This window comes from Pleurodeles waltl, chromosome 2_2 (genome assembly GCF_031143425.1).
Source record: "Pleurodeles waltl isolate 20211129_DDA chromosome 2_2, aPleWal1.hap1.20221129, whole genome shotgun sequence".
Lineage (NCBI taxonomy): Eukaryota > Metazoa > Chordata > Amphibia > Caudata > Salamandridae > Pleurodeles > Pleurodeles waltl.
In genome coordinates, this window is record NC_090439.1 from 258,467,524 (window position 1) to 258,495,464 (window position 27,941).

The window sequence follows — 27,941 nt, forward strand, 5'->3', positions numbered from 1 at the left end:
TGTTGATTTTTAAGATCTAATACTCTTTTTTATTCCTGCAAAAGTGATAGTTCAACTTGTACTTATTGAGTCTTTAGAATTTGTGACCTTAATTTAACTAGATAAATATCATATATTTTTGCAAACCTGTGTGGTGCATTTTTGTGGTGTTTTCACTGTATTATTGCATGATTTATTGCACAAATACTTTACACATTGCCTTCTAAGTTAAGCCTGACTGCACGGTGCCAAGCTACCAGAGGGTGAACACAGGATAATTTGGATTGTGTGTGACTTACCCTGACTAGGATTGTGGTCCCCATTTGGACAAAGGTGAATACCTCTGCCAACTAGAGACCCCACTTCTAACATCCTCCCTTTGTTACCACATCCGCTCCAAACACTTTCAAGAGTGGTTTCTAATGTTCATGATAGCAAACAATGATTGTTGTTTAAAACAAATATGTAATTGAACGCAGATTAAGATGTGCAATTTCAAAACATTATTCATATGTTCATTCAAGAACAGCACATGGTAGCTTGTGTATGATTTCCTGAAGAAGGGCGTCTGGCAAGCACTATATGAAGCCAAAAGCTTATGCTTTTTTCCACGACAGACTGGCTGAATCAAGCTTTGAATTGCGGCTCTTGCATGCAGGGAACCATCGGGAGGCCATTTTCTCATTAATGACATTCTGTGCGTCAGTGGCAGCTCTATGGTGCAGAGCCATCTGCTCACACAGGTGTAAATCTGGTCCATTCTACTGCGATTCCTATTACCTCCTCGTTTCGTGAGACTTAGAAGAGTTTAAGACGCTACCTGTGTCGAATATCCGAGGCCTCGCTCTGATTAATCCAACAAGAGATGAATTCTAACAGCAACAAAAGGGGTTGAAAAATCTTATCTTGTGACATGCGCATTCTATTGCCTGTGGGCGATTGCTAATGGGTTTGCTGCGTGTGTTCGAAAGTTGGGAAAACAATTCAAGTCCTTCAAACTAATTATGTTTAGTTGTGAGAACGTACTACTGTTGTTCTAAAAGGACCTTTGTTTAAATGGCAGTAATCTCCATTATTTTCATGCACCTACTGATGCTGATATCGACAAACTGTTTTAGTGATAAATTCGCTGTTTTAGTGCTTTAAAATACATACTGCATCAGAATAATGAATGCATAACCACAGACAATTACACTGTTAGTGCCTCATTTTTGTTCTCAATACATCATCTTTATGTGCAGCTTCGTGTTAAGGTCTTTCCTATGGACCATTTTCCCCAAACTGTGGGTTACATCGGGATAGTTCATGCAATAAATAAAATATACCTTTAAATCTGTATTTATCTTGTGACCTTTGTGTTTCAGAAAACAATGTCAAAAGTCAGGCTATGTCTTCTGACAAACTGCTACTTATGTTTTTTAAAGCAGAAATGATGCAGAATTTGTAGCCCTGAAGTGTAATGGAAACAGTTATTAAAATGGATCAAAACAAATCAAGACACTTAGGGCCAGATGTAGCAAAGGTTTTTACCCATTCTGGGTCTATGGGAAAAAGTATTCGTACATATTGGCCCTTAGTGATGCACAAATGATAGATATTCAGTGAAATCCGATTTCTACATATATAATACAGTTTTATCATAAAACTGTATGTGCAAATGTAGGGGCTGATTCACAAAGGTAAACTTACACTTTTGTTTTAGACTACTTTTAGGTATTCACAATGTCACACACTGCATGCAGAGTTTTACCACTCTGCGTTCCCTATGCCTGTGTGTGCTGAGTTTTCTGCCCCAATTGTGGAGTTTCCAATCGCAGAGAACTCTGCAAACAAAAGAACAGAGATACAGGGATTGTTAGAGCCTTTTAGCTGCAATCTGTTGCAGGGACATTCATTTCTTAACAAGAATGATATTTGGCACACTTTTTAAACTTTTTTGTATTTACTCCTCCAAGAGAACATCTGCCATCTAGGAATAGTAATTTAAATGCCTGCATGTCATAACAAATATTTGATGTTTTTTGTTGATGATCATCAACATTAAAATAAAACATTTCAGCAAAAAACATTAGCACAGCTAAAAGGCAAGACCTGTTGGCTTTGCCAATGCTTGCTAGGTTTGGTCACAAGACAGTTTTAGCTTTCTCGACAGCCTCATTTAATAAATAAAATCTGAATACAACAAGCACCGGCAATATGTACAAACACATTTTATCATAGACACAGAACGGGTAAAACCCTTTGCTACATCTGGCCCATAGTTCTGGCCTCGGCTAGCTAGTGGAGTGGTTACTTTTTATTTACAGTTTCTATACCTGAGTGTAGTTGCCTGCTGGTAAGCACTAATACTATTCTATTAAGTTACAGGTATTGTTTTTTTTCTTTTTAAATGTAAAACTTTCAAGCATCTTTTGTTCTTTTTATTTTTGTACCATGGGCCACATGTAGCAAACTCCGATATTGCGACTCGGAAATTGCGAGTCTGTCCGACTCGCAATTTCCGAGTCGCAATATCAGATGCAGAACGGTGTCTCAGACACCGTCTGTGACTCGCTATGGAGTCGCAAAGACCCACCTCATCAATATTAATGAGGTGGGTCGCATTTTGCGACCCCATAGCGAGTCCCTGCACTCACAGGGATGGTGGCCTGTTGAAGTCAGCAGACCTCCATGTCTGTGACTGCTTTTTCAATAAAGCAGTTTTTTTTTTTTCATTTTGCAGCCCGTTTTCCTTAAAGTTGCAAAATGAAAAAAATACCGAAACCATTTGGTTTCGTTTTTTTCAGTGTAGGCAGTGGTCCACTGGACCACTGCCTGCTCTGAAAAAACATTCTGGGCAACATTCACAAAGGAGAAGGGGTCCCATGGGGACCCCTTCCCTTTTGCGAATGTGTTACCACCAGTGTGACACTGGTGGTAACTGCGAGTTGCTTTGCGACCGCATTCGCAGTCACAAAGCAATTCTGAATTGCGATGCGAGTCGCATATAGGAAGGGAACACCCCTTCCTATTTGCGAGTCGCATTCACAAATTGCGAGTCGGTACTGACTCGCAATTTGTGAATATGCATCGTATTAGGCCGTTTGCATGGTGCAAACTGCGATTTTCGCAGTTTGCACCATGCAAACGGCTTCCTACATCTGGCCCCATATGCCTGCAATCAGTAAGCAAAATAATCACACTTGTTTAAAAGGTCAGACCTATTGGCTTTCCAATGATTGATACACAAGGAGACCTCCTCTGTGAAAACCAATGGTTATGTGCATGACAACTGAACCTCCCCAGCAGCCACGCATCAACTCTATGCAAAAACCATGTACGAGTCATAAGAATTTTTAACAGTTCTGTCTATGTGGGTTGTGTTCAGTGTAATTTCTTTTACTGTTTCCACACATACAATACCCATAGTTTGGCCTTGGAGAAACCTTGGTCAGTGCCATCCAATTCCTCAACTACATAAAACCCTGCCCATACTGCTAATACACACACTTGAGCTTGCAGTTTAGGGCAAGGTGTGTGGGTTTATTCTTCTCCCTGTCAAGGCTTTAATTCTAAAAGGGAAGTCAAGGTGGTGGAATGTGAGTGATTGGTTCATTTCTGGCTTTGGCCATTAAAAAAGGAAAGTTTCAACAAACTCATACTTACCAAGGTGTATGGTGTGCCCTAAGAGAGACCTGCACCAGTTGTCAATATCTGGTAAGAACTTGCCAGTAATTAACTACATGTGAGCCAGAATAGCATGTCAATGGCTCTTCAAAGGATACTAGTTTTACATGTAAAGGAAGATCCCACTTATGCTTCACAAAAGGAAAGTAAACCATCTTTTTGAATGCAGAGATGGCTATATGTGTACTTCAGCTGACTAGTGTCTATGAACTTGTTCAACTGTTACTTTTTCTGGCAGAAGCAGTGAAACAATTTTCGTGATCCTATGCAAGAGAAGAGAAACACACAACTAGCAACAGAAATATGGAAGAACAGCAACACAGCATGAACAGTGGGTTGTCCAAAAGTGCCAGATTCAAGATCATACTCATACATGATTGAATAACTCAAAGAAAACAAATAATATATGTACACATTTCCTATATATTAAAGAAGCAGAATGGAAAATTATTGTGTGGTATAAAGATAAGCATTAAGGATAGCACAAGCTGAATCCAGACCCTACAAATTACCAAGCATTGATTAAAGTCTCTATTTCAAACAACCACTACCCATATTCACCATATTCCTAGAATGGGCTACCTCTTGAGATACATAGTTCAACACCCTTATGACACATTTAACCTTTATCCATGGCAGGGAATAATAACAGACACTCGAAGCACCATACCTATTGTCTTTCTTCTTGGATATTGGAGGGAAGTGCTCCTCAAGAATTCCTCAAGCTAGCGTGAAATGGCAGGCTACAGGACCAACAAGTCACACACCAAAAATGCAACACAGCTGGCAGAAATGTTGATGGATAGCTGCATGAGTCAGATGGAGGTGAGCGTAATCCGGTGTCCTCTTTCCAAACAAAGTCTGCAACACTGACAGGAGAAAACTAGAAATCTTTCAAAGACCCACCAGTCCAGCAAGAATGGAGGAGTGAATGGTCCATATTCGACGCACAATATATGACACTATAATATCATATTTCCATTTAATTAACATAGCAGATTCTTCCCATTTCAGCACCACGACTACCATTCTCCTACATGACAGTGCCCACACAGATGAGCAAAGGTACCATAGGAGCACATATGGATAAGCAGATCATTGATATATTTTTTAGGACCAGGATTCATGGACCTGACAGAGAAAAATGTAAGCCATCAGTTTCACTGCTGCTAGTCCTGGTGTCACATTGCCAAAAACATATGGGTAGAGACATTGGTATCATACTCCCTTTGAGCCTTGACTATGGTAATAATTGGCAATTAGAACTACCAGGCAAGCTCATGTATAGCAATCTATCTGCATGCTGAGACTGAGTTCCTGATTTGCTTAGACAATTACTGAAAATTGTTCTGCCCATTTTAATCTAGAAGTAAGCTTTCAGACACATCATGTGACTTAGAATACTTTTTTAATTTATTTTTCTTTAGCAAAACATTAGTATGAAGAGGACTACAGCTCTTTATCTCAGCGTACCCAGCACAAGGGGCCATGTAAACAAATGACATGGGTCACTTCACGCATAATTTCTACAATGGTGTCAGGAGTAATCTAGAGAGGTCATATTTTTTTCGTAAGTGTCTGCAATGTCATGCTGTGTGCTCATGTAGAAAATTTAATATAGGACACACTTACCAACATCCTGTGACCTGCCCTAGTGTCAGGGAAAATCCTTTAGTCTGCCTCACACTATAGATGTGCAGACAGGAGTAGTGGTTATGCTAATTCTTCTCATCTGTCTCTGTCCCAGCAGAAGCAGATGACTGAGACCAGCTGTGTACTCCCATAACTAAGCCCACACCCAGTCCCATGTTAGGAGTCTTCCACAAAAGTATCTAATCCCTAACAAATCAGGTTTCACACCATCTCAGCACCTACCATCACACTTATTGTCCAGGGAACAATACACAACTCCTGAGATATTCCATACATATTTTTGCAATCTGAAAATGGATGTTTTATTCAAGCTGTGTCTTTTGTAAAAGGGTTTTTGTTAAACCTGACAGCCTTCGGTGTAGTCTTCCCCCAAACATTTTGCTTTATCATCTCTTGTTTCTTACAAATTGTTTTGGTTGCCTTTGGGACTCAATGCACCAGTGCTAAAGTGTTTGTTCTAACTCATTGTAAAATCTGCCTACATCTGATAGACACATGTAATTCACTTATAGGTCCTTAGCAAAGTGGTGCACATGCACCTACGGCCTGTACATTAAATGTTACTAGTGGGTCTGCAGCACCTATTGTACTACCCACTTAAGAAGTCCTTTAAAACGTGTCCCAGGCCTGCCATTGCAGCCTGTGTGCTGTTTAAACTGTCAATTCAACCTGGCAAAATAACCATTTTGCCAGGCCTAAACTTCCCTTTTTAATACATATGTCACCCCTCAGGTAGGCCATCAATAGCCCATAAGGCAGGGTGCAGTGTATTTAAAAAGCTGGATATGTACTTTTATGTTTCACATGTCTTACCTTATTATTTTTAATAAGTGCTAACTTTTGATTGGAAAAAGGTTGAAAAGTCATATTTGGTTACAAAAGAATTGTAATTTGATATCCTCTTTAATGGTCGAATATTATGTCACAATTCTGAAAATGACACATTTATGAAGTTGACATTTTCTTGTCCTAACCATTTGGTGACTTAAGCCTGTGTCTTGGGTGACATGACTATGAATAGAGTGGCAGTTGGCCTTTGTGTATTTCTTCCAGACAGTGAGACAAAGGGGACTACATGTTTGCAGGATGGGCCATCCTTCCAGGATAGGAGGGGCAGAGCTGTTCTCTACCTCACAGACACTTCAGAGGGGTTGTGTCTAGCACATTCACAAAGAAATTGATGCCAGTTCTTTGTCATCCTAGATGTCTTGGAGGCTAGGGAAAAAAATAAGGACATTTCCAGAATTAGATGTTGGGGGTCTAGAAAATTCTCCCAATTGAAAGCCTGGCACTATCCATACATTATGGACCCTCAGAACAACTTTTCAGCTCACTCCTGGGTTTGCAGAGGACCCCCCTGAAGGAATGCCTTGTACTTCAGAGGACTGCCCTGCTGCTTGATGCCTGCTTTGTACCTAAGAGGACTGCCCTGCTGCTTGACGCCTGCCTTGTACCCTGAGAAGACTGTTCTGCTGCTTGATGCCTGCCTTCCTGCTTACTCTCAGGACTACTAGAGTGACTCGAAGGGCAAGTTGCCTGTCCTCCTGTTCTGAGCTACAGGGACACAACAAACTCCAACAACCTTGAACCCACACCTGGGCCCTGCCTGAGGTGTGTCCTGCCCTCCAAGTGGTGCCCACCCAGTCCTTGATCCTTGGAAGTGGTGCTAAAGGTGCCCAAACAGCCAAACCCAAAACGTGTGACTTATCTTCTTGACAATCTGCCCAAGGTGCATCCCCGGTCTGCCTGATTTAGTGGTAGCTCCTGCTACGGTCTTCCTCACAGGAGCAAATCCTGTTCAGCTGCTCCTCTTCAGAAGGGCATCTGGCCTCGTGGAGCCCTCATCGGCTCGTATATGAAGCTTTGCCTCACTGTAGTTTTTTGATTTCCAAAAAAGTAGGAAAGACTAAGGGCCTGATTTATGTAAAGTTAGCGCCGCCTTCGCGTCATTTTGTGATGCAAAAGCGGTGCAAACTAACTAAATGTAATTATATTTTGTAAGTTTGCGCCTCTTTTGCATCAAAAAATGATGCAAAGGCAGTACAAACTTTTCATAAATCAGACCCTAAATTTAGAACTCTTCACTGTGTCGGTGGCTGCCTTGCCCCACTGAAATCTATCAATTCGCTTCATGCATCCAAACCTTGGTCCGTCATGGTTGGCCATAACTTGTGACTTTGCCCTGGTCTCACACAACTAGGTGCCCATGGTTGGTGCTTTGAACTTTTAGGCTCTAGTTTTTACAAAAAAATGTTAAAACTTCAAAACTCTGAGTCTACTGATTGTTTTTTTGTTGTTGTGGTGTTAAATTATTTAAAACATTGTTCTCTATTCCTCTACATTGCAGCAGGATTTTTCTTATGTTGTATTTTCACTTTATTACTGGCTGTGTGCTGCCTAAATACATAACGTTGCCGTGCTGAGCTAAAAGAGGATTAAGCACAGGTTAATTTAGTAACTTTTGTTGGTCATCCTGGCAGGAATTGTGGTTGTGGTTTAGAAAGGTTTTCACCCCCTCAATCCATAAAAACCCAATCACCTAGACTTTCCATATAATATACTGAGTGTTGCCTAGCACATTCCTTGTTAACTTGACAAATGATTCATAAACAATGTAATCCATGTCATAACAAATGCTGAGCAACTGGGCAAAATCTAAAATCAATACCTGTATCTTATTAACACTGCAGCAGACCACTCCTGCCAACAGGTTTATAGGTCGTGCTGCCTAGCTAAGCTTCATTCATAAGACAATTGTTTTCTTCAAATTAATAGTATTTAATGATGCCAAATGTTCCATAATTAACTAATAAGGAACCACCCAACACTACAGTAGAACAATTGTTCACAATGATCCATAACTTTTATTATGCTCCCTATCTGGTGTTATGACACATTATTAACATACATACTGCTGCAGACAAAGTGCAACACGGATAACAGGAAGAGAAAGAACATTCAACTTACGCAGAACATGATTTTCTTGCTCTTGTGACAATGATAAAATAATCATTTATATAATGCACTTTATCTGAACTCTGGGAAGCATTAGCAGATATAGCCTTCATTCTCTTCCCACTGGACAGATTTCTGCTCCATAATGAGGACTACGGGCCGTATTCAGAGTTTGGCAGTCAGAGCACTCCAACAGAATAGCAGCAGATGTCTCACCAACCACATTACAAGTGTATTATAAGCAGTGGCACTCTAAATAGGGTGGACCGGACATCCACCCTCCTGGCCAAACTCTAAAAAAAGCTGTAAGTCAGGCGATCAAATTTTTGACCAGCCTGAATTAAATTGCACCTTGTGCATATGTGGGGCAGTATTAGATTATAATGAGGGGACATTTTCTTTAGACTAGAGTTTTTACCTTTACCCATCACCTTATATTCAACATACGATATGACTTCCATGTGTTCCATACTACCTCCGGTGTGCACAGAAGGTCGTGCTCTAAAGTCAAGGGCTGTGAAGCTAAAAGAGACAACGAGAATAGGAGAAGGAAATTAGAGGGTGCTATACTATCCACTAAAGATCAGGAGAAAACAGCTCTAGCCATCACTTGTTATGCTCTTGTACTCTCCCTACAATTGAATATGTTTGGAATGGTGAAAACTGCGGTAGAACCAGGCATAAATTATGCATTTGTTTATGCGAAATGTAGGGATTATTTATTGTGGGTTTTACGGCAGTTTCGTGGTTTGAAGCCACACAAATCATCGCCTTGACTTACTCACCAATATAAAAGCCTTCTGTTGCAGTGCCTGCACCTGGCTCAGAAAATCTCAGCCTCGCTGGCTTGATTTTGAAGATTTCCAAATACACACCTAAAGACAGGCCTAGATGACTGTAGATAAGACCAGTATCTCAACTCAAAAAAGAACTAGAAAACATTACTCTTCCTCTAATTTATTCAGCAATGCAATTTATCCACTTTCTTGTAAATGCAAATTTACACAGCGATCTTAATGCAATGATGCCCGAGGCGCAGTTATCAGTAGTGTGGGACAGTGGCCCCAGGTACTAGGGGCCTAAGGGAGCCAATCCCCACCCCAGTAATAGCTGGCTTCTACTTTCTAACCTATGAGTGAAGGACAATTTTCCATGATTGCATTAGGGTGCATAGGAGTCTGAGCAGGTGGAGGGTCATTTTTCTCTCATCTCATTTATCTTTTTATTTTTTATGTTGTGCAGGATCTTTATCATCAGTCATACGACTGTGTTTGTGTGATGTTCGCCTCCATTCCTGATTTCAAAGAGTTTTACACGGAATCTGACGTCAACAAAGAAGGCCTGGAATGTCTAAGACTACTCAATGAAATCATTGCTGACTTCGATGATGTAAGTGACAAAAGAGGAATTTTTGAAACTTTGTTTTATATATAAGGATGGCTTTGTTTGTTTTGTTGGTCTGCGAACTTCATTGCTGTTTATAAAGGCACGTTACCTTAATTTGGATTCAGAATCGGTATAGTCTACCCCGTCTGGCTCTGCCTTCCCCACTGAATTCCCCAAGCGTGATCCAGTCAATAACTGTACTCCTGGGTGGGGCGACTGAAAAGTCCAACACAAGGCATCTCTTAGACTCCGGCTATTTGTTTCCCCACAGCCATTACAGAAGAAGGATGTTCACTACTGCAACTTGACCCAGATAGAGAAGAATGTTTCCTCTTCCATTCTCATACCTGAGTAGTTCTTAATAACATCATCTCTTTTGCAGGAATTTCAATGCACCTCGCCACTGGCTGTGTGCTAAGGGATGAGAAGTGAGTTAAGACTTGCCAGTTTGTAAAGTGTAGGAAATCCATTAGACATGGTAACAGTCCACAATGTATTTGTATTTTTGAATCCCTGGATATGAAACCTCTATTTTGATCTGAAGCCTGTTGAAGATTTGTCAGCCCCTATGTGCTGTCTGTAAGAGACAGAACCTTCAATTTCAGAGCAACCACTGCTGCTGTAGGCCTACTCTAAGAAATAAGCCAGAGCCCTAGACTGACACTGGAAGACATTTAATATGGACTACTTTTGCTCCAGTAAGGTAACTGAACAGTTAAAATTTTTTATAGTCACACCAGCAATGCATCACACATAGAAGGAATAAAAAATTAGAAGAAATAAACATATTTCTCCTCATTGTACCTCTCCTGGAGAGGCGTAACTTTTTAGCACATTCCCAGGTTTACAAGATCTTGTAAATCTAGGAATGCATGAAAACCCATGACTGTTGTCTGGGAATACACACAACACCCATGGAAACGCCTCCCTGGCGCAGAGTGCTGTAACGCAGCTATTTCCACTGCTTTATATTATTTGAGATTTATGAAGCTATGCAGGGCCACGCAAGGTGCGTGGTGCAAGAGCGATGCAAACCGGGTCAAACATATGGCCCTATGTGTATAAGTGTACTAGTGGAATCCTTCCAAGGAACAAACTCCTATCAGATATCTGAAAACAACAGTTTTAAAGGTAGAAATGGGCATTTAGGTTGCAAACTACTTAAGAAACACTAGCACACGCCTCTATTATTTCATACTTCTTTTTATAATATAACCATATTTTATATTGACCTTTCTATTGTTAATAGTGTTAATACTGTTTATAGCTGATTTCCCATTGACTTGCAATGCAAAGTGTTTATGATTAGTTTTCTTTGATGATATTTTTCATTATTTTTAACAGTTCGTTAAACCTTTGTGCAACATCCTGTATCAAGTTCAATGTATATCAGCTGAAAGGTTATGCATGGACTGTTTTGGTGAAGGAGATCAAAACCAAAAGTGATAACAGAAGTGTTCCTCCATACTGCACCTCAGTTTCTGTACAGTGAGCGATTAACTGTTGTTTCTTCACAGTTGTTGTCTAAACCGAAATTTAGTGGAGTTGAAAAGATCAAGACGATTGGGAGCACATACATGGCAGCAACTGGACTGAGTGCAACTCCTAACCAGGAATTCAGCCAGGTATGCTATTTTGTGTCGGTTACAACTCGGAGAATAATAGCACGATTGGCATTAGGGTATGTTAAGAATGTATTTAGAGTTTTGCTACTCCACAACACATGTGAAAGATGCGCTGTTCAGAAAGAGTCAAAGCGGCACCGGAAGAGGCCTAATTAGAGAATAGCTTTTTTTAGAGAACGAGTGATTTGTCAGATCACATAGCCCTACTCCTTTACTGCTTTACGTTCTCCCAACTCGTACTGAGACCAGGCTTGCCCACTGGATGCTGGTCAGCGGAGCTCTTCTTGCAGGGCTTGATACAGGGGATTCTAGTCAGCTTCTTTGTACCAGTAGCTTACAGGGAGGCCACTCCTGGAGTTGCAGAAGCAAGGCAAAGGCATTTTCTTGGTGAAGCCCAGGGAGTGCAGTCTCCAGGTGCAGGGCAGGCGTCCAGCAAGGCAGTCCTTCTTCTCCAGTACCTTCTTCCAGCAGGGATCTGAATTGTGGGGCAACTCTGCCATATTTATCCTTGCTCCTGGGGTGGAAAGCAGGGGCTCCTGTCCATTGGGATGCAGGCCACCATCCTCTGGGGTCACCACTTCCTGTGAAGTGTGGAAAAAATCAGTCCCAGAAAGCAACATTCTCTAAACATCCAAGATAGCAAACATTCATCCTTGAAGGTTAGATCTGTCTGAGTCCACCCACTGGTGTAGCTAAGCTTCCCTTAACACATCCCTGCCAGCCCCTTTCCTAATCTAATCAGTGGGGCTCCCATCTGTCTGGGGGAGCAGGAAATGGGGAGGTCCTTTTTCTGTCCCACGTGGCTTTTCCTCCTTTGAAGGTCAGTTTGGCTACTCTTTTCCAATCCTCCTCTGCCATCTGCTGCAGCAGTTCTCTGCCCACCAGATGGCTTCTTTGTCTCAGCCTAGGCCACTTCACACCTCATAAAGGTAGCCTGGCTCAGGCTGCCAGAGGCTGACCAATCAGGAAAGGACACTATCAGAAGGAGTCTCTTACGTCACCTGCTGGCCCTGGCCACTCAGAGCAGTCCAGTGTGCCAGCAGCACCTCTGTTTCCAAGATGGCAGAGGTCTGGAGCACACTGGAGGAGCTCTGGGCACCTCCCAGGGGAGGTGCAGGTCAGGGGAGTGGTCACTCCCCTTTCCTTTGTCCAGTATCACACCAGAGCAGGGCTGAGGGATCCCTGAACTGGGGTAGACTGGCTTATACAGAGATGGGCACCATCTGTGCCCATCAAAGCATTTCCAGAGGCTGGGGGAGGCTACTCCTCCCCAGCCCTGACACCTTTTTCCAAAGGGAGAGGGGGTAACACCCTATCTCTGAGGAAGTCCTTTGTTCTGCCTTCCTGGGCCAAGCCTGGCTGGACCCCAGGAGGGCAGAAACCTGTCTGAGGGGTTGGCAGCAGCAGCAGCTGCAGTGAAACTCCGGGAAAGGTAGTTTGGCAGTACCCGGGTCTGAGCTAGAGACTCGGGGATGATAGAATTGTCTCCCCAATGCCAGAATGGCATTGGGGTGACAATTCCATGATCTTAGACATGTTACATGACCATGTTCCGAGTAACCATTGTGACGCTATACATATGTCGTGACATATGTATAGTGCACGCGTTTAATGGTGTCCCCACACTCACAAAGTCCGGGGAATTTGCCCTGAACAATGTGGGGGCACCTTGGCTAGTGCCAGGGTGCCCACACACTAAGTAACTTAGCACCCAACCTTTACCAGGTAAAGGTTAGACATATAGGTGACTTATAAGTTACTTAAGTGCTGTGGTAAATGGCTGTGAAATAACGTGGACGTTATTTCACTCAGGCTGCACTGGCAGGCCTGTGTAAGAATTGTCAGATCTCCCTATGGGTGGCACAAGAAATGCTGCAGCCCATAGGGATCTCCTGGAACCCCAATACCCTTGGTACCTCAGTACCATATACTAGGGTGTTCCAGTATGCCAATGTAAATTGGTGAAATTGGTCACTAGCCTGTTAGTGACAATTTGGAAAGAAATGAGAGAGCATAACCACTGAGGTTCTGGATAGCAGAGCCTCAGTGAGACAGTAAGTCATAACACAGGTAACACATACAGGGCACACTTATGAGCACTGGGGCCCTGGCTGGCAGGGTCCCAGTGACACATACAACTCAAACAACATATATACAGTGAAATATGGGGGTAACATGCCAGGCAAGATGGTACTTTCCTACACAACCCCCCCCCCCAATTGAAGGACAATAAGACTAGCCATGACCTGATGAGTCTTCATTGTCTAAGTGGAAATATCTGGAGAGTCCATCTGCATTGGAGTGGGTACTCCCAGGTCTATGTTCCACTGTATAGTCCATTCCCTGTAGAGATATGGACCACCTCAACAATTTAGGGTTTTCACCTTTCATTTGTTTTAGCCAAAGTAGAGGTTTGTGGTCTGTCTGAACAATAAAGTGAGTGCCAAACAGGTATGGCCTCAACTTCTTCAATGCCCAGACCACAGCAAAGGCCTCCCTCTCTATGGCAGACCAACGCTTTTCTCTAGGGGTCAACCTCCTGCTGATAAAAGCAACAGGTTGATCCTGGCCCTCAGAATTAAGTTGTGATAAGACTGCCCCTACCACTAATTCAGATGCATCAGTTTGGACAATGAATTTTTTGGAGTAACAGGGGCTTTTCAGGAAGGGTGCAGAGCACATGGCCTGCTTCAGCTCCTCAAAAGCTTTCTGACAGTTTGCTGTCCATAATACCTTTTTAGGCATTTTCTTAGATGTGAGGTCATTAAGAGAGGCTGCAATGGAGCCATAGTTCTTTATGAACCTCCTGTAATACCCAGTGAGGCCTAAAAAGGCTCTCACCTGAGTCTGAGTTGTAGGGGGAACCCAATCTATGATAGTTTGGATTTTCCCCTGAAGTGGTGCAATCTGTTCTCCACCTACCAGGTGTCCCAGATAAACCACTTTCCCCTGCCCTATCTGGCACTTTGAAGCCTTGATAGTGAGGCCTGCCTTTTGCAGGGCCTCCAAAACGTTCCACAGGTGGACCAGGTGATCATCCCAGGTGGAGCTAAAGACTGCTATTTCATCTAGATATGCTGCACTAAAAGCCTCCAACCCTTGCAGGACTGTATTCACCAACCTCTGAAAAGTGGTAGGTGCATTTTCCAACCCAAAAGGCATTACTGTGAATTGGTAGTGCCCTCCAATGGTTGAAAATGCAGTTTTTGCTTTAGCATCCTCTGATAACTTGATCTGCCAATACCCTGCAGTCAAATCAAAGGTGCTTAGATACTTGGCAGATGCCAGTGTATCTATTAGCTCATCTTCCCTGGGTATAGGGTGAGCATCAGTTTTTGTTACCTGGTTGAGACCTCTGTAGTCAACACAAAATCTCATTTCCTTCTTTTCATCTTTGGAATGAGGTTTTGGTACAAGTACCACAAGAGAGGCCCATGGACTTTCAAAGTGCTCAACCACTCCCAGTTCAAGCATTTTCTGAACCTCTTGTTTTATGCAGTCCCTGACATGGTCAGGCTGCCTATAGATCTTACTTTGGATAGGCAAGCTGTCTCCAGTATCTATAGTGTGCTCACACCAAGAAGTGGTGCCTGGCACAGTAGAAAAGAGTTCAGAAAAGTGACCCAGGAGATTTATGCAGTGGTCTTTCTGCTCAGCAGTAAGACAATCTGCTAAAACTACACCTTCCACTAGAGCATCTTGTTCTGTGGAAGAGACGAGATCAGTGAGAGAGTCACTCTCTTCTTCCTGTCCTTCATCTGTTGCCATGAGCAGGGTGAGATCAGCCCTGTCATAGTAGGGTTTCAGGCAATTGACATGGAGCACCCTAAGGGGACTCCTGGCAGTGCCTAAGTCAACTAAGTAGGTGACTTCTCCCTTTTTCTCAATAATAATGTGGGGACCACTCCATTTGTCTTGGAGTGCTCTTGGGGCCACAGGCTCCAAGACCCACACTTTCTGCCCTGGTTGGTACTGAATCAGAACAGCCTTCTGGTCATGCCATTGCTTTTGGAGCTCTTGGCTGGCCTGAAGGTTTTTACTGGCCTTTTTCATTTACTCAGCCATCCTAGATCTTAGGCCAAGTACATAGTCCACTATGTCTTGTTTTGGAGCTTTTAAAGGTTGTTCCCAACCCTCCTTCACAAGTGTTAGGGGACCTCTTACAGGGTGTCCAAATAGGAGTTCAAAGGGGCTGGAGCCCACTCCTTTCTGGGGTACCTCCCTGAAAGCAAAAAGGAGGCAAGGTAACAGGACATCCCATCTCCTCCGGAGTTTTTCAGGGAGTCCCATTATCATTCCTTTGAGAGTTTTATTAAACCTCTCAACCAGTCCATTTGTTTGTGGATGATAGGGTGTGGTGAACTTGTATGTCACACCACATTCCTTCCACATGGCCTTTAAGTAAGCAGACATGAAATTGCTTCCCCTGTCTGATGCCACCTCTTTTGGGAAGCCCACCCTGGAAAAGATTCCCAGGAGGGCCTTTGCCACTGCATGAGCTGTAGTGGTCCTTAGAGGAATTGCTTCAGGATATCTGGTGGCATGGTCCACTACCACCAAGATAAACCTATTGCCTGAAGCAGTAGGAGGGTCAAGGGGGCCAACTATGTCAACCCCTACCCTTTCAAAGGGAACCCCAACCACAGGTAGTGGAATAAGGGGTGCCTTTGGGGTGCAACCTGTCTTGCCACTGGCTTGGCAGGTTTCACAGGACTTACAAAATCCCTTTGTGTCCTCTGACATTCTAGGCCAATGAAACAAGGGGACAAGCCTGTCCCAAGTTTTCATTTGCCCCAAATGTCCAGCTAAGGGAATGTCGTGGGCTAGAGTTAGGAGGAACCCTCTGTATTGCTGAGGAATCACCAATCTCCTGGCAGCTCCAGGTTTTGGATCCCTTGCTTCAGTATACAAGAGGTTGTCCTCCCAGTAAACTCTGTGAGAGTCACTGACATCCCCATTTGCTTGTTTGACAGCTTGCTGTCTTAGACCCTCTAGTGTGGGACAGGTATGCTGTGCCACACTCAGTTCCTCCCTGGCAGGCCCCCCTTCACCCAAAAGCTCAGCAGTGTCTGCTTCCAGCTCCTCTGGTGTAGGTTCTGCACAGGGTGGAAATTCATCTTCCTCAGAAGTTGAATCCACTGTAGAGGGAGGGATATTAGGTAGTGTTTTACCTTTACTAACCCTAGCTTTAGGGAGCACTTGGTCCATTCTTCCAGGATCCAAGTCACCCTGTCCTTTTTGCTTTTTGGCCTGAGCCCTGGTTAAAACAAAAATATGCCCTGGAATGCCCAGCATTGCTGCATGAGCCTCCAACTCCACTTCTGCCCAAGCTGATGTCTCTAAATCGTTCCCTAGTAGACAGTCTACAGGTAAATCTGAGGCAACCACAACTTTCTTTGGACCAGTAACCTCTCCCCCCCCCCCCCAGTTGAGATTCACAACAGCCATGGGGTGGCTAAGAGTGTTGTTATGAGCATCAGTCACTTGGTACTGGTGACCAAGTAGGTGTTGTTCAGGGTGGACCAGTTTCTCTATTACCATTGTAACACTGGCACCTGTGTCCCTGTAGGCCTGAACCTCAACACCATTTATTAGGGGAAGTTGCTTGTACTTATCCATATTAAGGGGACAAGCAACCAAGGTGGCCAAATCAATGGCCCCCTCAGAGACTAACACAGCCTCTGTGGTCTCCCTAACAAGACCAACCCCAACTAAATTACCAAAAGTGAGCCCAGCTACTCCCTTGGATTGGCTATTAGTAGGTTTGCTCCCACCACCACTGCTATTACTAGGGGCACTAGGTGTAGTATCAGGGGTTGTAGTGGTAGGAGGCTTGGCGCTTTTCTTTGGACAACTGGGATCAGTTGTCCAATGGCCTTTTATTTTACATAAATAGCACCATGGTTTCTTTTCTTTGTTTTGATTTGAAGAGGATTTGGGCCCACCACCCCTACCAGAGTGTTTTTGTGGGCCTGATGAAGACTCATTTTTAGATTTGTCCCCACCCTTGTCAGAAGACTTACCATCCTTCTTCTTGCCATCCTTGTCACCCCCTGTATGAACTTTTCTGTTCACCCTTGTTCTGACCCATTTGTCTGCCTTCTTTCCCAATTCTTGGGGAGAGGTCAGATCAGAGTCCACTAGGTACTGGTGCAACAAATCAGACACACAATTATTAAGAATATGCTCTCTCAGGATTAAGTTATACAGGCTTTCATAGTCAGAAACTTTACTGCCATGTAACCACCCCTCCAAGGCCTTCACTGAATGGTCAACAAAGTCTACCCAGTCTTGTGAAGACTCCTTTTTGGTTTCTCTGAACGTGATCCTGTACTGTTCAGTGGTTAAGCCATAACTATCTAGGAGTGCATTCTTAAGAACTGTAAAATTATTGGCATCACTTTCCTTAACAGTAAGGAGCCTATCCCTACCCTTTTCACTGAAAGATAGCCATAGGATAGCAGCCCACTGCCTTTGAGGGACCTCCTGTACAACACAGGCCCTCTCAAGTGCAGCAAACCACTTGTTAATGTCATCCCCCTCCTTGTAAGGGGGAACTATCTTGTGCAGATTCCTAGAATCATGCTCTTTTGCAGGATGACTATTTGGAATACTGCTGCTGCCACCATGGGGTCCAAACCCCAACCTCTGTCTTTCTTTTTCTAAGTCAAATGCTTCCCTGTCTAGATCCAGCTGTTGCTTTTTAAGCTTCAGCCTGGACTCTTCCACTCTCAATCTATTGAGTTCCCTTTCTAACATTCTGTCTTCAGGGAGGGTGGGTTGGGCATGCCTTGACACAGAAGAATGGTGTGAATGAACAGCGGGAGACCTGTCCCTAACAGATGGCACTCTAACAGCCTGGCTTACAGAAGTAACACTCCTACTGTGATGAGAACTCACATTAGTACCAGCCATGCTAGGTGGCCTGCTAGGGGGCAGGTTGGGAAGGTTCCCTTCTAACCCTCTTACTGGGGGTGCCCCAGAGTCAGAGTGTGAACCATCAGCTAATTTCTCACCAGATGTGCCAATTAAGGTCTTATCCTGTTCAATGAGCATATTACCTAACAGTTCTCTTGAGGGATTCTTCCCTACCCCTAAACCTCTTTCAATGCAGAGACTCCTTGCTCCTTTCCAGCTAAGGTGATCATAAGCAACTCTGGTCAGATCAACAGTTTGACCTGTACCAGACATGATAGAAAAGGTTTAAGGGACAGAAAAATAAAAAAAAGTTTCAGAACTTTTTAAAGAACAGAGAAAAAACTTTTAAAACTTTTAAAGAACTTTTTGAAAGTTTAGAGGTACTTTTCAGCACTTAGCAAAAAGAGTAAGAGAAGAAAAGCAAAACTTTTTGGTTAGGTGTACATACACTGAACTTGTTTTGCATATTTTTCTCTTATGAAAAGTACAAAATGACAAAGTGGTAAGTAGTTGCAAGTACTTACCCACCGCTGCACAATCAATGTAGGAGGCTGGCCTGGCTTGTAGTGGGTACCAAGGGGTACTTACACCTTGCACCAGGTCCAGGTATCCCTTATTAGTGTAGAGGGGTGTCTAGCAGCTTAGGCTGATAGAAAAGGTAGCTTAGCAGAGCAGCTTAGGCTGAACTAGGAGACAAGTGAAGCTCCTACAGTACCACTAGTGTCATATGCACAATATCATAAGAAAACACAATACACAGATATACTAAAAATAAAGGTACTTTATTTTTATGACAATATGCCAAAGTATCTCAGTGAGTACCCTCGGTATGAGGATAGCAAATATGCACAAGATATATGTACACAATACCAAAATATGCAGTAATAGCAATAGAAAACAGTGCAAAACAATGTATAGTCACAATAGAATGCAATGGGGGCACATAGGGATAGGGGCAACACAAACCATATACTCTAGAAGTGGAATGGGAACCACGAATGGACCCCAAACCTATGTGACCTTGTAGAGGGTCGCTGGGACTGTAAGAAAACAGTGAGGGTTAGAAAAATAGCCCACCCCAAGACCCTGAAAAGTGGGTGCAAAGTGCACCTAAGTTCCCCAAAGAGCACAGAAGTCGTGATAGGGGAATTCTGCAAGGAAGACCAACACCAGCAATGCAACAATGATGGATTTCCTGACGAGAGTACCTGTGGAATAAGGGGACCAAGTCCAAGAGTCACGATCAAGTCGGGAGTGGGCAGATGCCCAGGAAATGCCAGCTGTGGGTGCAAAGAAGCTGCCACTGGATGGTAGAAGCTGTGGATTCTGCAAGAACGACAAGGGCTAGAAACTTCCCCTTTGGAGGATGGATGTCCCACGTCGTGTAGAAGCTTGCAGAGGTGTTTCCGTGCAGAAAGACTGCAAACAAGCCTTGCTAGCTGCAAGGGTTGCAGTTAGGGTTTTTAGATGCTGATGAGGCCCAGGAGGGACCAGGATGTCGGCAATTGTGTGAGGAGACAGAGGGGGCGTCCAGCAAGACAAATAGCCCACTCAGAAGCAAGCAGCTATCGCAGAAGTGCTGGAACAGGCACTACAAAGTGGAGTGAACTGGAGCTCACCCGAAGTCACAAAGGAGGGTCCCACGACGCCGGAGGACAACTCAGGAGGTCGTGCACTGCAGGTTAGAGTGCTGGGGACCCAGGCTTGGCTGTGCACAAAGGAAATCCTGGAAGAGTGCACAGGAGCCAGAGCAGCTGCAAATCACGCGGTTCCCAACAATGCAGTCTAGCGTGGGGAGGCAAGGACTTACCTAAACCAAACTTGGACTGAAGAGTCACTGGACTGTGGGAGTCACTTGGACAGAGTTGCTGAGTTCAAGGGACCTTGCTCGTTGTGCTGAGAGGAGACCCAGAGGACCGGTGATGCAGTTCTTTGGTGCCTGCGGTTGCAGGGGGAAGATTCCGTCGACCCACGGGAGATTTCTTCGGAGCTTCTAGTGCAGAGAGGAGGCAGACTACCCCCACAGCATGCACCACCAGGAAAACAGTCGAGAAGGTGGCAGGATCAGCGTTACAAGGTCGCAGTAGTCGTCTTTGCTACTTTGTTGCAGTTTTGCAGGCTTCCAGCGCGGTCAGCAGTCGATTCCTTGGCAAAAGGTGAAGAGAGAGATGCAGAGGAACTCTGATGAGCTCTTGCATTCGTTATCTAAAGAATTCCCCAAAGCAGAGACCCTAAATAGCCAGAAAAGGAGGTTTGGCTACTCAGGAGAGAGGATAGGCTAGCAACACCTGGAGGAACCAATCAGAAGGAGTCTCTGACGTCACCTGCTGGCCCTGGCCACTCAGAGCAGTCCATTGTGCCAGCAGCACCTCTGTTTCCAAGATGGCAGAGGTCTAGAGCACACTGGAGGAGCTCGGGCACCTCCCAGGGGAGGTGCAGGTCAGGGGAGTGGTCACTCCCCTTTCCTTTGTCCAGTTTCACGCCAGAGCAGGGCTGGGGGATCCCTGAACCGGTGTAGACTGGCTTATGCAGAGATGGGCACCATCTGTGCCCATCAAAGCATTTCCAGAGGCTGGGGGAGGCTACTCCTCCCCAGCCCTGACACCTTTTTCCAAAGGGAGAGGGGGTAACACCCTCTCTCTGAGGAAGTCCTTTGTTCTGCCTTCCTGGGCCAAGCCTGGCTGGACCACAGGAGGGCAGAACCCTGTCTGAGGGGTTGGCAGCAGCAGCAGCTGCAGTGAAACCCCGGGAAAGGTAGTTTGGCAGTACCCAGGTCTGAGCTAGAGACTCGGGGGATCATGGAATTGTCTCCCCAATGCCATTGGCATTGGGGTGACAATTCCATGATCTTAGACATGTTACATGGCCATGTTCGGAGTTACCATTGTGACGCTATACATATGTTGTGACATATGTATAGTGCACGCGTGTAATGGTGTCCCCGCACTCACAAAGTCCGGGGAATTTGCCCTGAACAATGTGGGGGCACCTTGGCTAGTGCCAGGGTGCCCACACACTAAGTAACTTAGCACCCAACCTTTACCAGGTAAAGGTTAGACATATAGGTGACTTATAAGTTACTTAAGTGCAGTGGTAAATGGCTGTGAAATAACGTGAACGTTATTTCACTCAGGCTGCACTGGCAGGCCTGTGTAAGAATTGTCAGATCTCCCTATGGGTGGCACAAGAAATACTGCAGCCCATAGGGACCCCCTGACACCCCAATACCCTGGGTACCTCAGTACCATATACTAGGGAATTATAAGGGTGTTCCAGTATGCCAATGTAAATTGGTGAAATTGGTCACTAGCCTGTTAGTGACAATTTGGAAAGAAATGAGAGAGCATAACCACTGAGGTTCTGGATAGCAGAGCCTCAGTGAGACAGTTAGTCATAACACAGGTAACACATACAGGGCACACTTATGAGCACTGGGGCCCTGGCTGGCAGGGTCCCAGTGACACATACAACTAAAACAACATATATACAGTGAAATATGGGGGTAACATGCCAGGCAAGATGGTACTTTCCTACACACTGGCCCAGGGACTGGTTAGCAGTGCACAGGGCACAGTCAGACTCAGTAACCACCAGTATCATTCAAAAGGTTGCAGGTGATCAGCGCAAAAAGGGTGACTTTCTCGCAAGGAAGGATTAGGACAATTGTTAATACTGGTTCCAATTCCCCCAGTAATTCCTCAATTTGGGAAAGCAGGCAAAATCTCCCGGTAAATCTTAAAGGTTCTTTACTGCTTCCACAGATATAAAAAATATGATGGCGTCATTAACTGTTGTTAATGGCCTCCTAGGAATTAAGAGGCTACTCATAATGAGAGCGCACGGAGGCAGCTTCATTTATGCTAAATATATTATTCTGTATTGACCAAGAATACAACTATATGAAGCAACAATTTTGCATGTGTTTAACTATCAGACTTGCTTGTTTCAAAGTAAGACTATGCAACAAGTAAGTCGGCTCTACAAGTTGTAGCATTCCATTTTAGTAGCCTAAATTCCAAAAGTGTCCACTGGAATTTATTACGTTTTAGAAGCATTATTCTGTATTTTGATAGTTTGACTTGCACCTTATCACTTGCTTGCATTGAATAATGCCTAGGAGTGCAAAATCGTGTTTTCAAATAATCTTTTAATGTGCCACTGTAAAACAAATTATATATGGGTCCTTATTCAAGTGTAAGGTTTGTTTCTCTCTGACATCTTTGCTGTATGGAATAATTATTAGAGCATATTTTTTTTTAATTTATGTATCTCATATTCAGGAACCAGACAGGCAGTACATGCACATTGGAACAATGCTGGAGTTTGCTTTTGCGCTGGTTGCTAAGCTGGATGTGATAAACAAGCATTCATTCAATGACTTCATGCTTCGAGTAGGTATGTATGAAAAGGCCTCTGGAAGACAAATGTATGGCTCTCATTGAACAAACATACAGTCAGCTGTAGAGCAAGTGCCACTGGCATCTTAGGATCTTCTGTGTCAGCTAGTTTTGTTTGTCAATTTGCATTCTGACATTTGTGATCTTATAGTTATAATTGATAATGCAAAGTTACAAAACAATTCCCTGCGTTGGTGAACTACTGGCCAATGGCAGAGGTCCAACTAGTATCCATGGATCCTTCCCCCAAAAAGACCTGAATTAATAAATACTACTTAATTGATGATACTACTCATGTCATATATTTATTTGTTTTAATAAATGAATGAACATTAATTTCTAAAAATCATAGAATGGCATATCCTCCATATCCCCCACATGGGTATGGGGGGAGGGGGTGTGTGGTTATAATATTATTCTATGGAAAATAAGGGAGATATCTGAAACGATGTAAAGAGCTTGATTCACAAGGTGCCATCTTAGAAAGCTGGATATTTAATCCCATATTTGGATAACATTTCTGACTTGAGAATGAATCCGGGACATACTCCTGTAAAACTATCCTGTTTTTGCAATCATAATCACAAGTATAAATATAAGGATGCAGATTTACCTTATATCTGAAAAATCTGTATGCAGAAATATAACAGAAGGGTGCATTTCCATTTTGTGCTTCCCCATTCAGAAATCCCTTTCCCTGCACCCCTATTAAATATCGCACTTGTGAGACATCGCCATATTATTTGAGAGTGATAAACAGGATGCCAAGTCTCATTTCATTTTTTTTATGCCTCTCATTTGAAAGAAGATTTTCTCAGTGGAGCATTCCAGCCCCGGAAGGGAGAACTTCCACTTCACTGACAGAATTTCTTTCACGCCTGACAATTTCTTCCAACCATGATTCTGATTCACTTCTTCAACTATGTGACTTCTCTCTATGAGTTATTCTCCACCATATTCTTCTGTCCATTGACCATTTCCTCATTCATGGCTCCCTCTGCCACACAGTCTCTTTATATTGGACACCCATTACTTTGTACTGCACTCTATTACTTACAAGCTATGTCCAGAATGCATATTTACAACTGATAAGCATTTACAATGACCTAAAATCACTTTAAAGGTACCTTACCTCAATCATGTCAACATTTGATACCACCAATATCAGCTTGGTATTGGGAACAAGGCAAGGTGAAGGCTAGAATGTATCCATCTCAAATAAGTGGTCCCTGGGACAGAAGAATCCAGAAGAAAGAACAGAGGAGCAACTATTTCACCCCTCCTCTTGCAATCAGCTATGAAGCGAGCCCTAAATCCATCCCAGTTAAATCCAGTACAAGTATATTTGGATTTCTTGTGGTTGTGTTTTTTATCCCAAACACTGAATACAGCAGACTGCTCCAGGGAAGCTACATTCCTCTTCTGTAGTGCACCTTCGTACAAAATAAATTAAACATCTCAGGGTGAAGCTCTTGGTCTGCATCTGAACTTTATAGAAGGCATCTCTCATATAGTGATAGTACTTTAGAAGATCCCACTCCAGTTTAACTCAGAAGACGTGAAAGGTTGAACTGAAGTGAATTATCCTCGTGTTAGACACGCACTGTGAAAGAGTTGGATGCTTCAACGTGTGTAGCCCAGGAAGCCTGTTTTTTTTTTAAATAAATGAAGATTTAAAGGCAAGCCCTGCCACAGGCCGCTGTTTGTGTTGCACAGTGAAACAATGTAACAGCAATGAGAGTCACAGAGCGCATGTAGGATAGTTAAGTTCAAGACTAAAAAAAGTGAAATGCACCAGTGTTGTTTCAACTGATTTTACACACCTGAAAGCTGCCCTGATGTTGGAGGATTCACAGGGGTAGGCTATAGAATGAAACATGACATAGCTACAGTACACTGAATGATAATCATTAGTTCTAAACAAGTATTGCTCTATTAAGACTTGGGGAGGAACTTTTTCCGCCAGGCACACACTCAGAGCTTCAGTTTTTCTGGGCTATCTCAGGACTTATTTTGTACATTCATTTCATATGATCTCCATCCTGTCGGTAATCATTGTATTCAAAATGCACTTAATAACTAGTAGTGTTTTCCTGAAATATATTATAATGCACATCATTTTATAAGGGGTGCTCTGTGTAGTAGGTCTTGCTGACACATGGGGACTCGGATTGGCTAAATATATAGTAGTAGTCCTGTAGTATTACTTCACTTACTCATAATTGCAATTCACAATGATTCAAGAACGCATTTCCACCTACCTCAATCATTTCTCTGATATGTGGATTTGATAGCTGAGAACGGGTAAAAGTACACACTTGTAGTTTTATGTTTCAAGTATAAATGTTGGTGGGCTGAAAAACTGAATATCTACTACAAAGTGGAACATTAAGGAGGAAAACAGGGCAGGACAGGCAAACAAAATCCAAACCTACAAAGAAGAATGTCAGTTACACTTCACAAAAGTTACACCCACTTCTGCTCCTGTAGTAATACAGTCAAAATAGTCACAAATGGCCTCAAGCCAAGCCTTGAAGTAAGTCATACATTAGACATGGCCACTCACGGATACTGCAGGCAGGGGTGGCTCCTCCGCAATGGCGAAGGAGTGTCGCCCCCTTGGCTAAGCAAGGAGATGAAAGATAAAACAATATTTAATTATTGTTTTATCTTTCATCTGCTCAGCCAGCAGCGTGTTCAGGGTGGGGCTGGGCCATGGGAGGTGGGGGGGGAGGAGTGCAGCACAACTAAGTGCGCATGTGTGTTTAGCCAGCCATCTCAGGCCAGCCAAACACACATGCGCACTTACTCCAGGGTTGTGTCTGAGCAGCAGTCCAAGACACTCAGACCACTCCTGGCTCTTCTTTCATGCTAGGTTTAGCATGAAAGCAGTGCCAGGATTGCTGGGGAGCCTATGATAGTGTCCCAGCAAATGCTGGGACACCACAAGAAGACCAGAGGAGTAACGTGGCAGTAGGCGGCAGTGGCAACGGAAAAAGGTGAGGTTTTGTTTTATTACTATATTTTTCTGTTTGCCCCTCCCCCTGTCCCCATGAGATTTGCAGCAGCCACCGCTGACTGCACAGGTATTACTCTTAAAGCAATGGAGGCAGAAATAACACTACACACGGAACACAACTCTAGTTTTTGGGGTATTTTTTTGCAGTTTTATATAGCATGAACTCGAACTGAAGGTTTTGAAGCACTTTACATGAGCACCGGTTACATTACACAAGGACTGGTTTATTTTTATGCACCGGAGATTAAGTGATATGCTCAGAATAACAGGATGTTCACCTGATACCAAGACTCAAACTTGGGTCCCCAGTTCCAAATTCAGCCATTCTGGCCGCAATGTCACATTCTCCTCCTGTAATCAATGCCTGGTTTCTGGACATCTTGCAGCACAAGGGGGAGAGGGCAGAGCCCAGGGTGTAAGTAATATTTAAGAGCTTCCATGCGCGATGATCATCACATATGCATTATTTTCCTCTGGTGATGTCTTTTTTTCAATATGGAAATCCCCACTTTTAGAAATGGGGTTTCTGGTTGGCCACGGTATGCACCTAAGCCAAGCAGAACCCATCCACTCTAGTCAGGGCAAGGGAGTTACATGTCCAAGATACCCCCTGCTCACCCCCTTGGTAGCTTGGCACTAGCAGTCAGGCCTAACCCAGAGGCAATGTGTAAAGCGTTTGCACAACATACACAACACACGTGACGCACTATCCCCACCACAAAGGAAACACAACACCAAGTTATATGAAATATACTGTATTGCACACAACGCAATTATTAGACCAAACATCACATATCAGTAATATCCTGCTACCTTAACAGTTGTCAGAGCGTTACACATTAGTTACTCTCCAGATTAGCAGTAGTCACATATAACACACAGGTTACTCAGCATTCTGCAACATAAGCGATAGTTAGGAAACACATTAATACACCAAAGCATTTGTCATAAGAATATCCTAAACGCCCATATTAGGAACATTATAAAACATGTGGCAAGTCAGAAAATCATATTAGCATGTTATGCTCATAAAAGGAACATTTGCATACACATATGAAAACCTCATCAAACAGGTAGGCAACATATAAATCAAGAAAGTCTTTTAAAAGAACTTACGTTGTATATATATTGTCATTGGGTAGTACCTGCTTTGATGAAGGCACCTCTAGTGCCTGAAGACTGAAAAATGGGCCCCCCGGTGCTCCTCTGCGCAAAACTCCTGTGAGCTCTGAGGCAGAGGGTGTGGCACGCACCTCCTCTGTACTACTGATGGGCCCCTCCGGGGGCCTGTAATCGATGGGGGCCCGCTGGCCCTCACGCTGGGGGCCAAGGTCAGTGATTACTTTTTGGTAAAGAAGGAGGGTGCTACACACCCCCTCTGGTTTCAGGACGGGCCCCTCCTGGGGCCCGCAATCACTGGGGCCCCCGTGCCTCCACCAGCCCTCACAAGGAGGGCCAAAGTCAGGGAGATGTTTAAGGGAGGGGGGGTGACATGCACCCCTCTGTTTCAAGAACTGGCCCCTCCTGGGGCCTGTGGTTGCCGAGGGTGCCCGGGCCTTCACTGGCCCTCACGAGGCCCCGCCGGCGGTCCAGCAGAAGGCTCGACAGGGAGAGACCTCCTTCTCCCCTGCCCCTCGTGGAAGAGGAGAAAGGGGCCTGTTGGGGTGGGGGAGCCTCCGATGAGGCCTCCTTCTCTCCCCCCCCCCGCCGGCTGAAGACAAACGTCTCGGTCTGCCCAGGCTGTTAAAAACAGCAGGAACCAAAGTAGGTGCCTGGTTGTGCCCAGGGGGCTCGCCCGAGTCATGGCTGTGACCTTTTCCACAGCAGAAAATGCACGTTTGAAGCGCTAAACAAATAAATGAGGCAGCGCTTTTCAGTTTCAGCACTAAGCCTCTAAAATATGAAGCGCTTTTCAAAGCGCTTGGACTGGCCAAGGATTGAAGCACTCCTTGTGCTTCATGATGTTGCAGGGGTCAGGGGCCACAGCACCCTTCCCCTGGGGAGCAGAAAATTAAGGAGCAGGCCCATAGGTGAGGGGGCCCAGCAACAGGCCAGCACACAGAGGATGCAAGCAGGTGGCAAGTCCTTACAGTGACCAAGCAGGTCACATGTCATCACAGCAGCAGCAGCACACAGCGGTTCCTGGTGAGTCCTTCCAGCCTTTTGTGTCCAGTTCCAAAATGATTCCAGGAGTCTCCAAATTGTGGGGAAAACTCCCCTGTACTTATACTCAGTCTGTACAGTGTTTTACAATGGTAGGGGAGAGGAGGTTCCAACCAGTTTCAACTGGTTTTGGGAGTGCCCCCTCTCTCCTCCAGTACAGGCTCCAAACATCAGTTGGGG

The 27,941-nt window shown here is 44.2% G+C and overlaps 1 protein-coding gene across 1 annotated transcript in view; it reads left to right on the top strand.

Annotated features, from left to right (window-relative positions):
• Positions 1-27,941, top strand: part of ADCY2 (adenylate cyclase 2) — a 4,811,883-nt gene that overhangs the window by 4,658,088 nt on the left and 125,854 nt on the right. Inside the window, exons 21-23 of the mRNA XM_069219709.1 lie at positions 9,496-9,642; positions 11,157-11,264; positions 22,463-22,577. Coding sequence (XP_069075810.1) covers positions 9,496-9,642; positions 11,157-11,264; positions 22,463-22,577 — 370 coding nt within the window. The remainder of the gene's footprint in view (positions 1-9,495; positions 9,643-11,156; positions 11,265-22,462; positions 22,578-27,941) is intronic.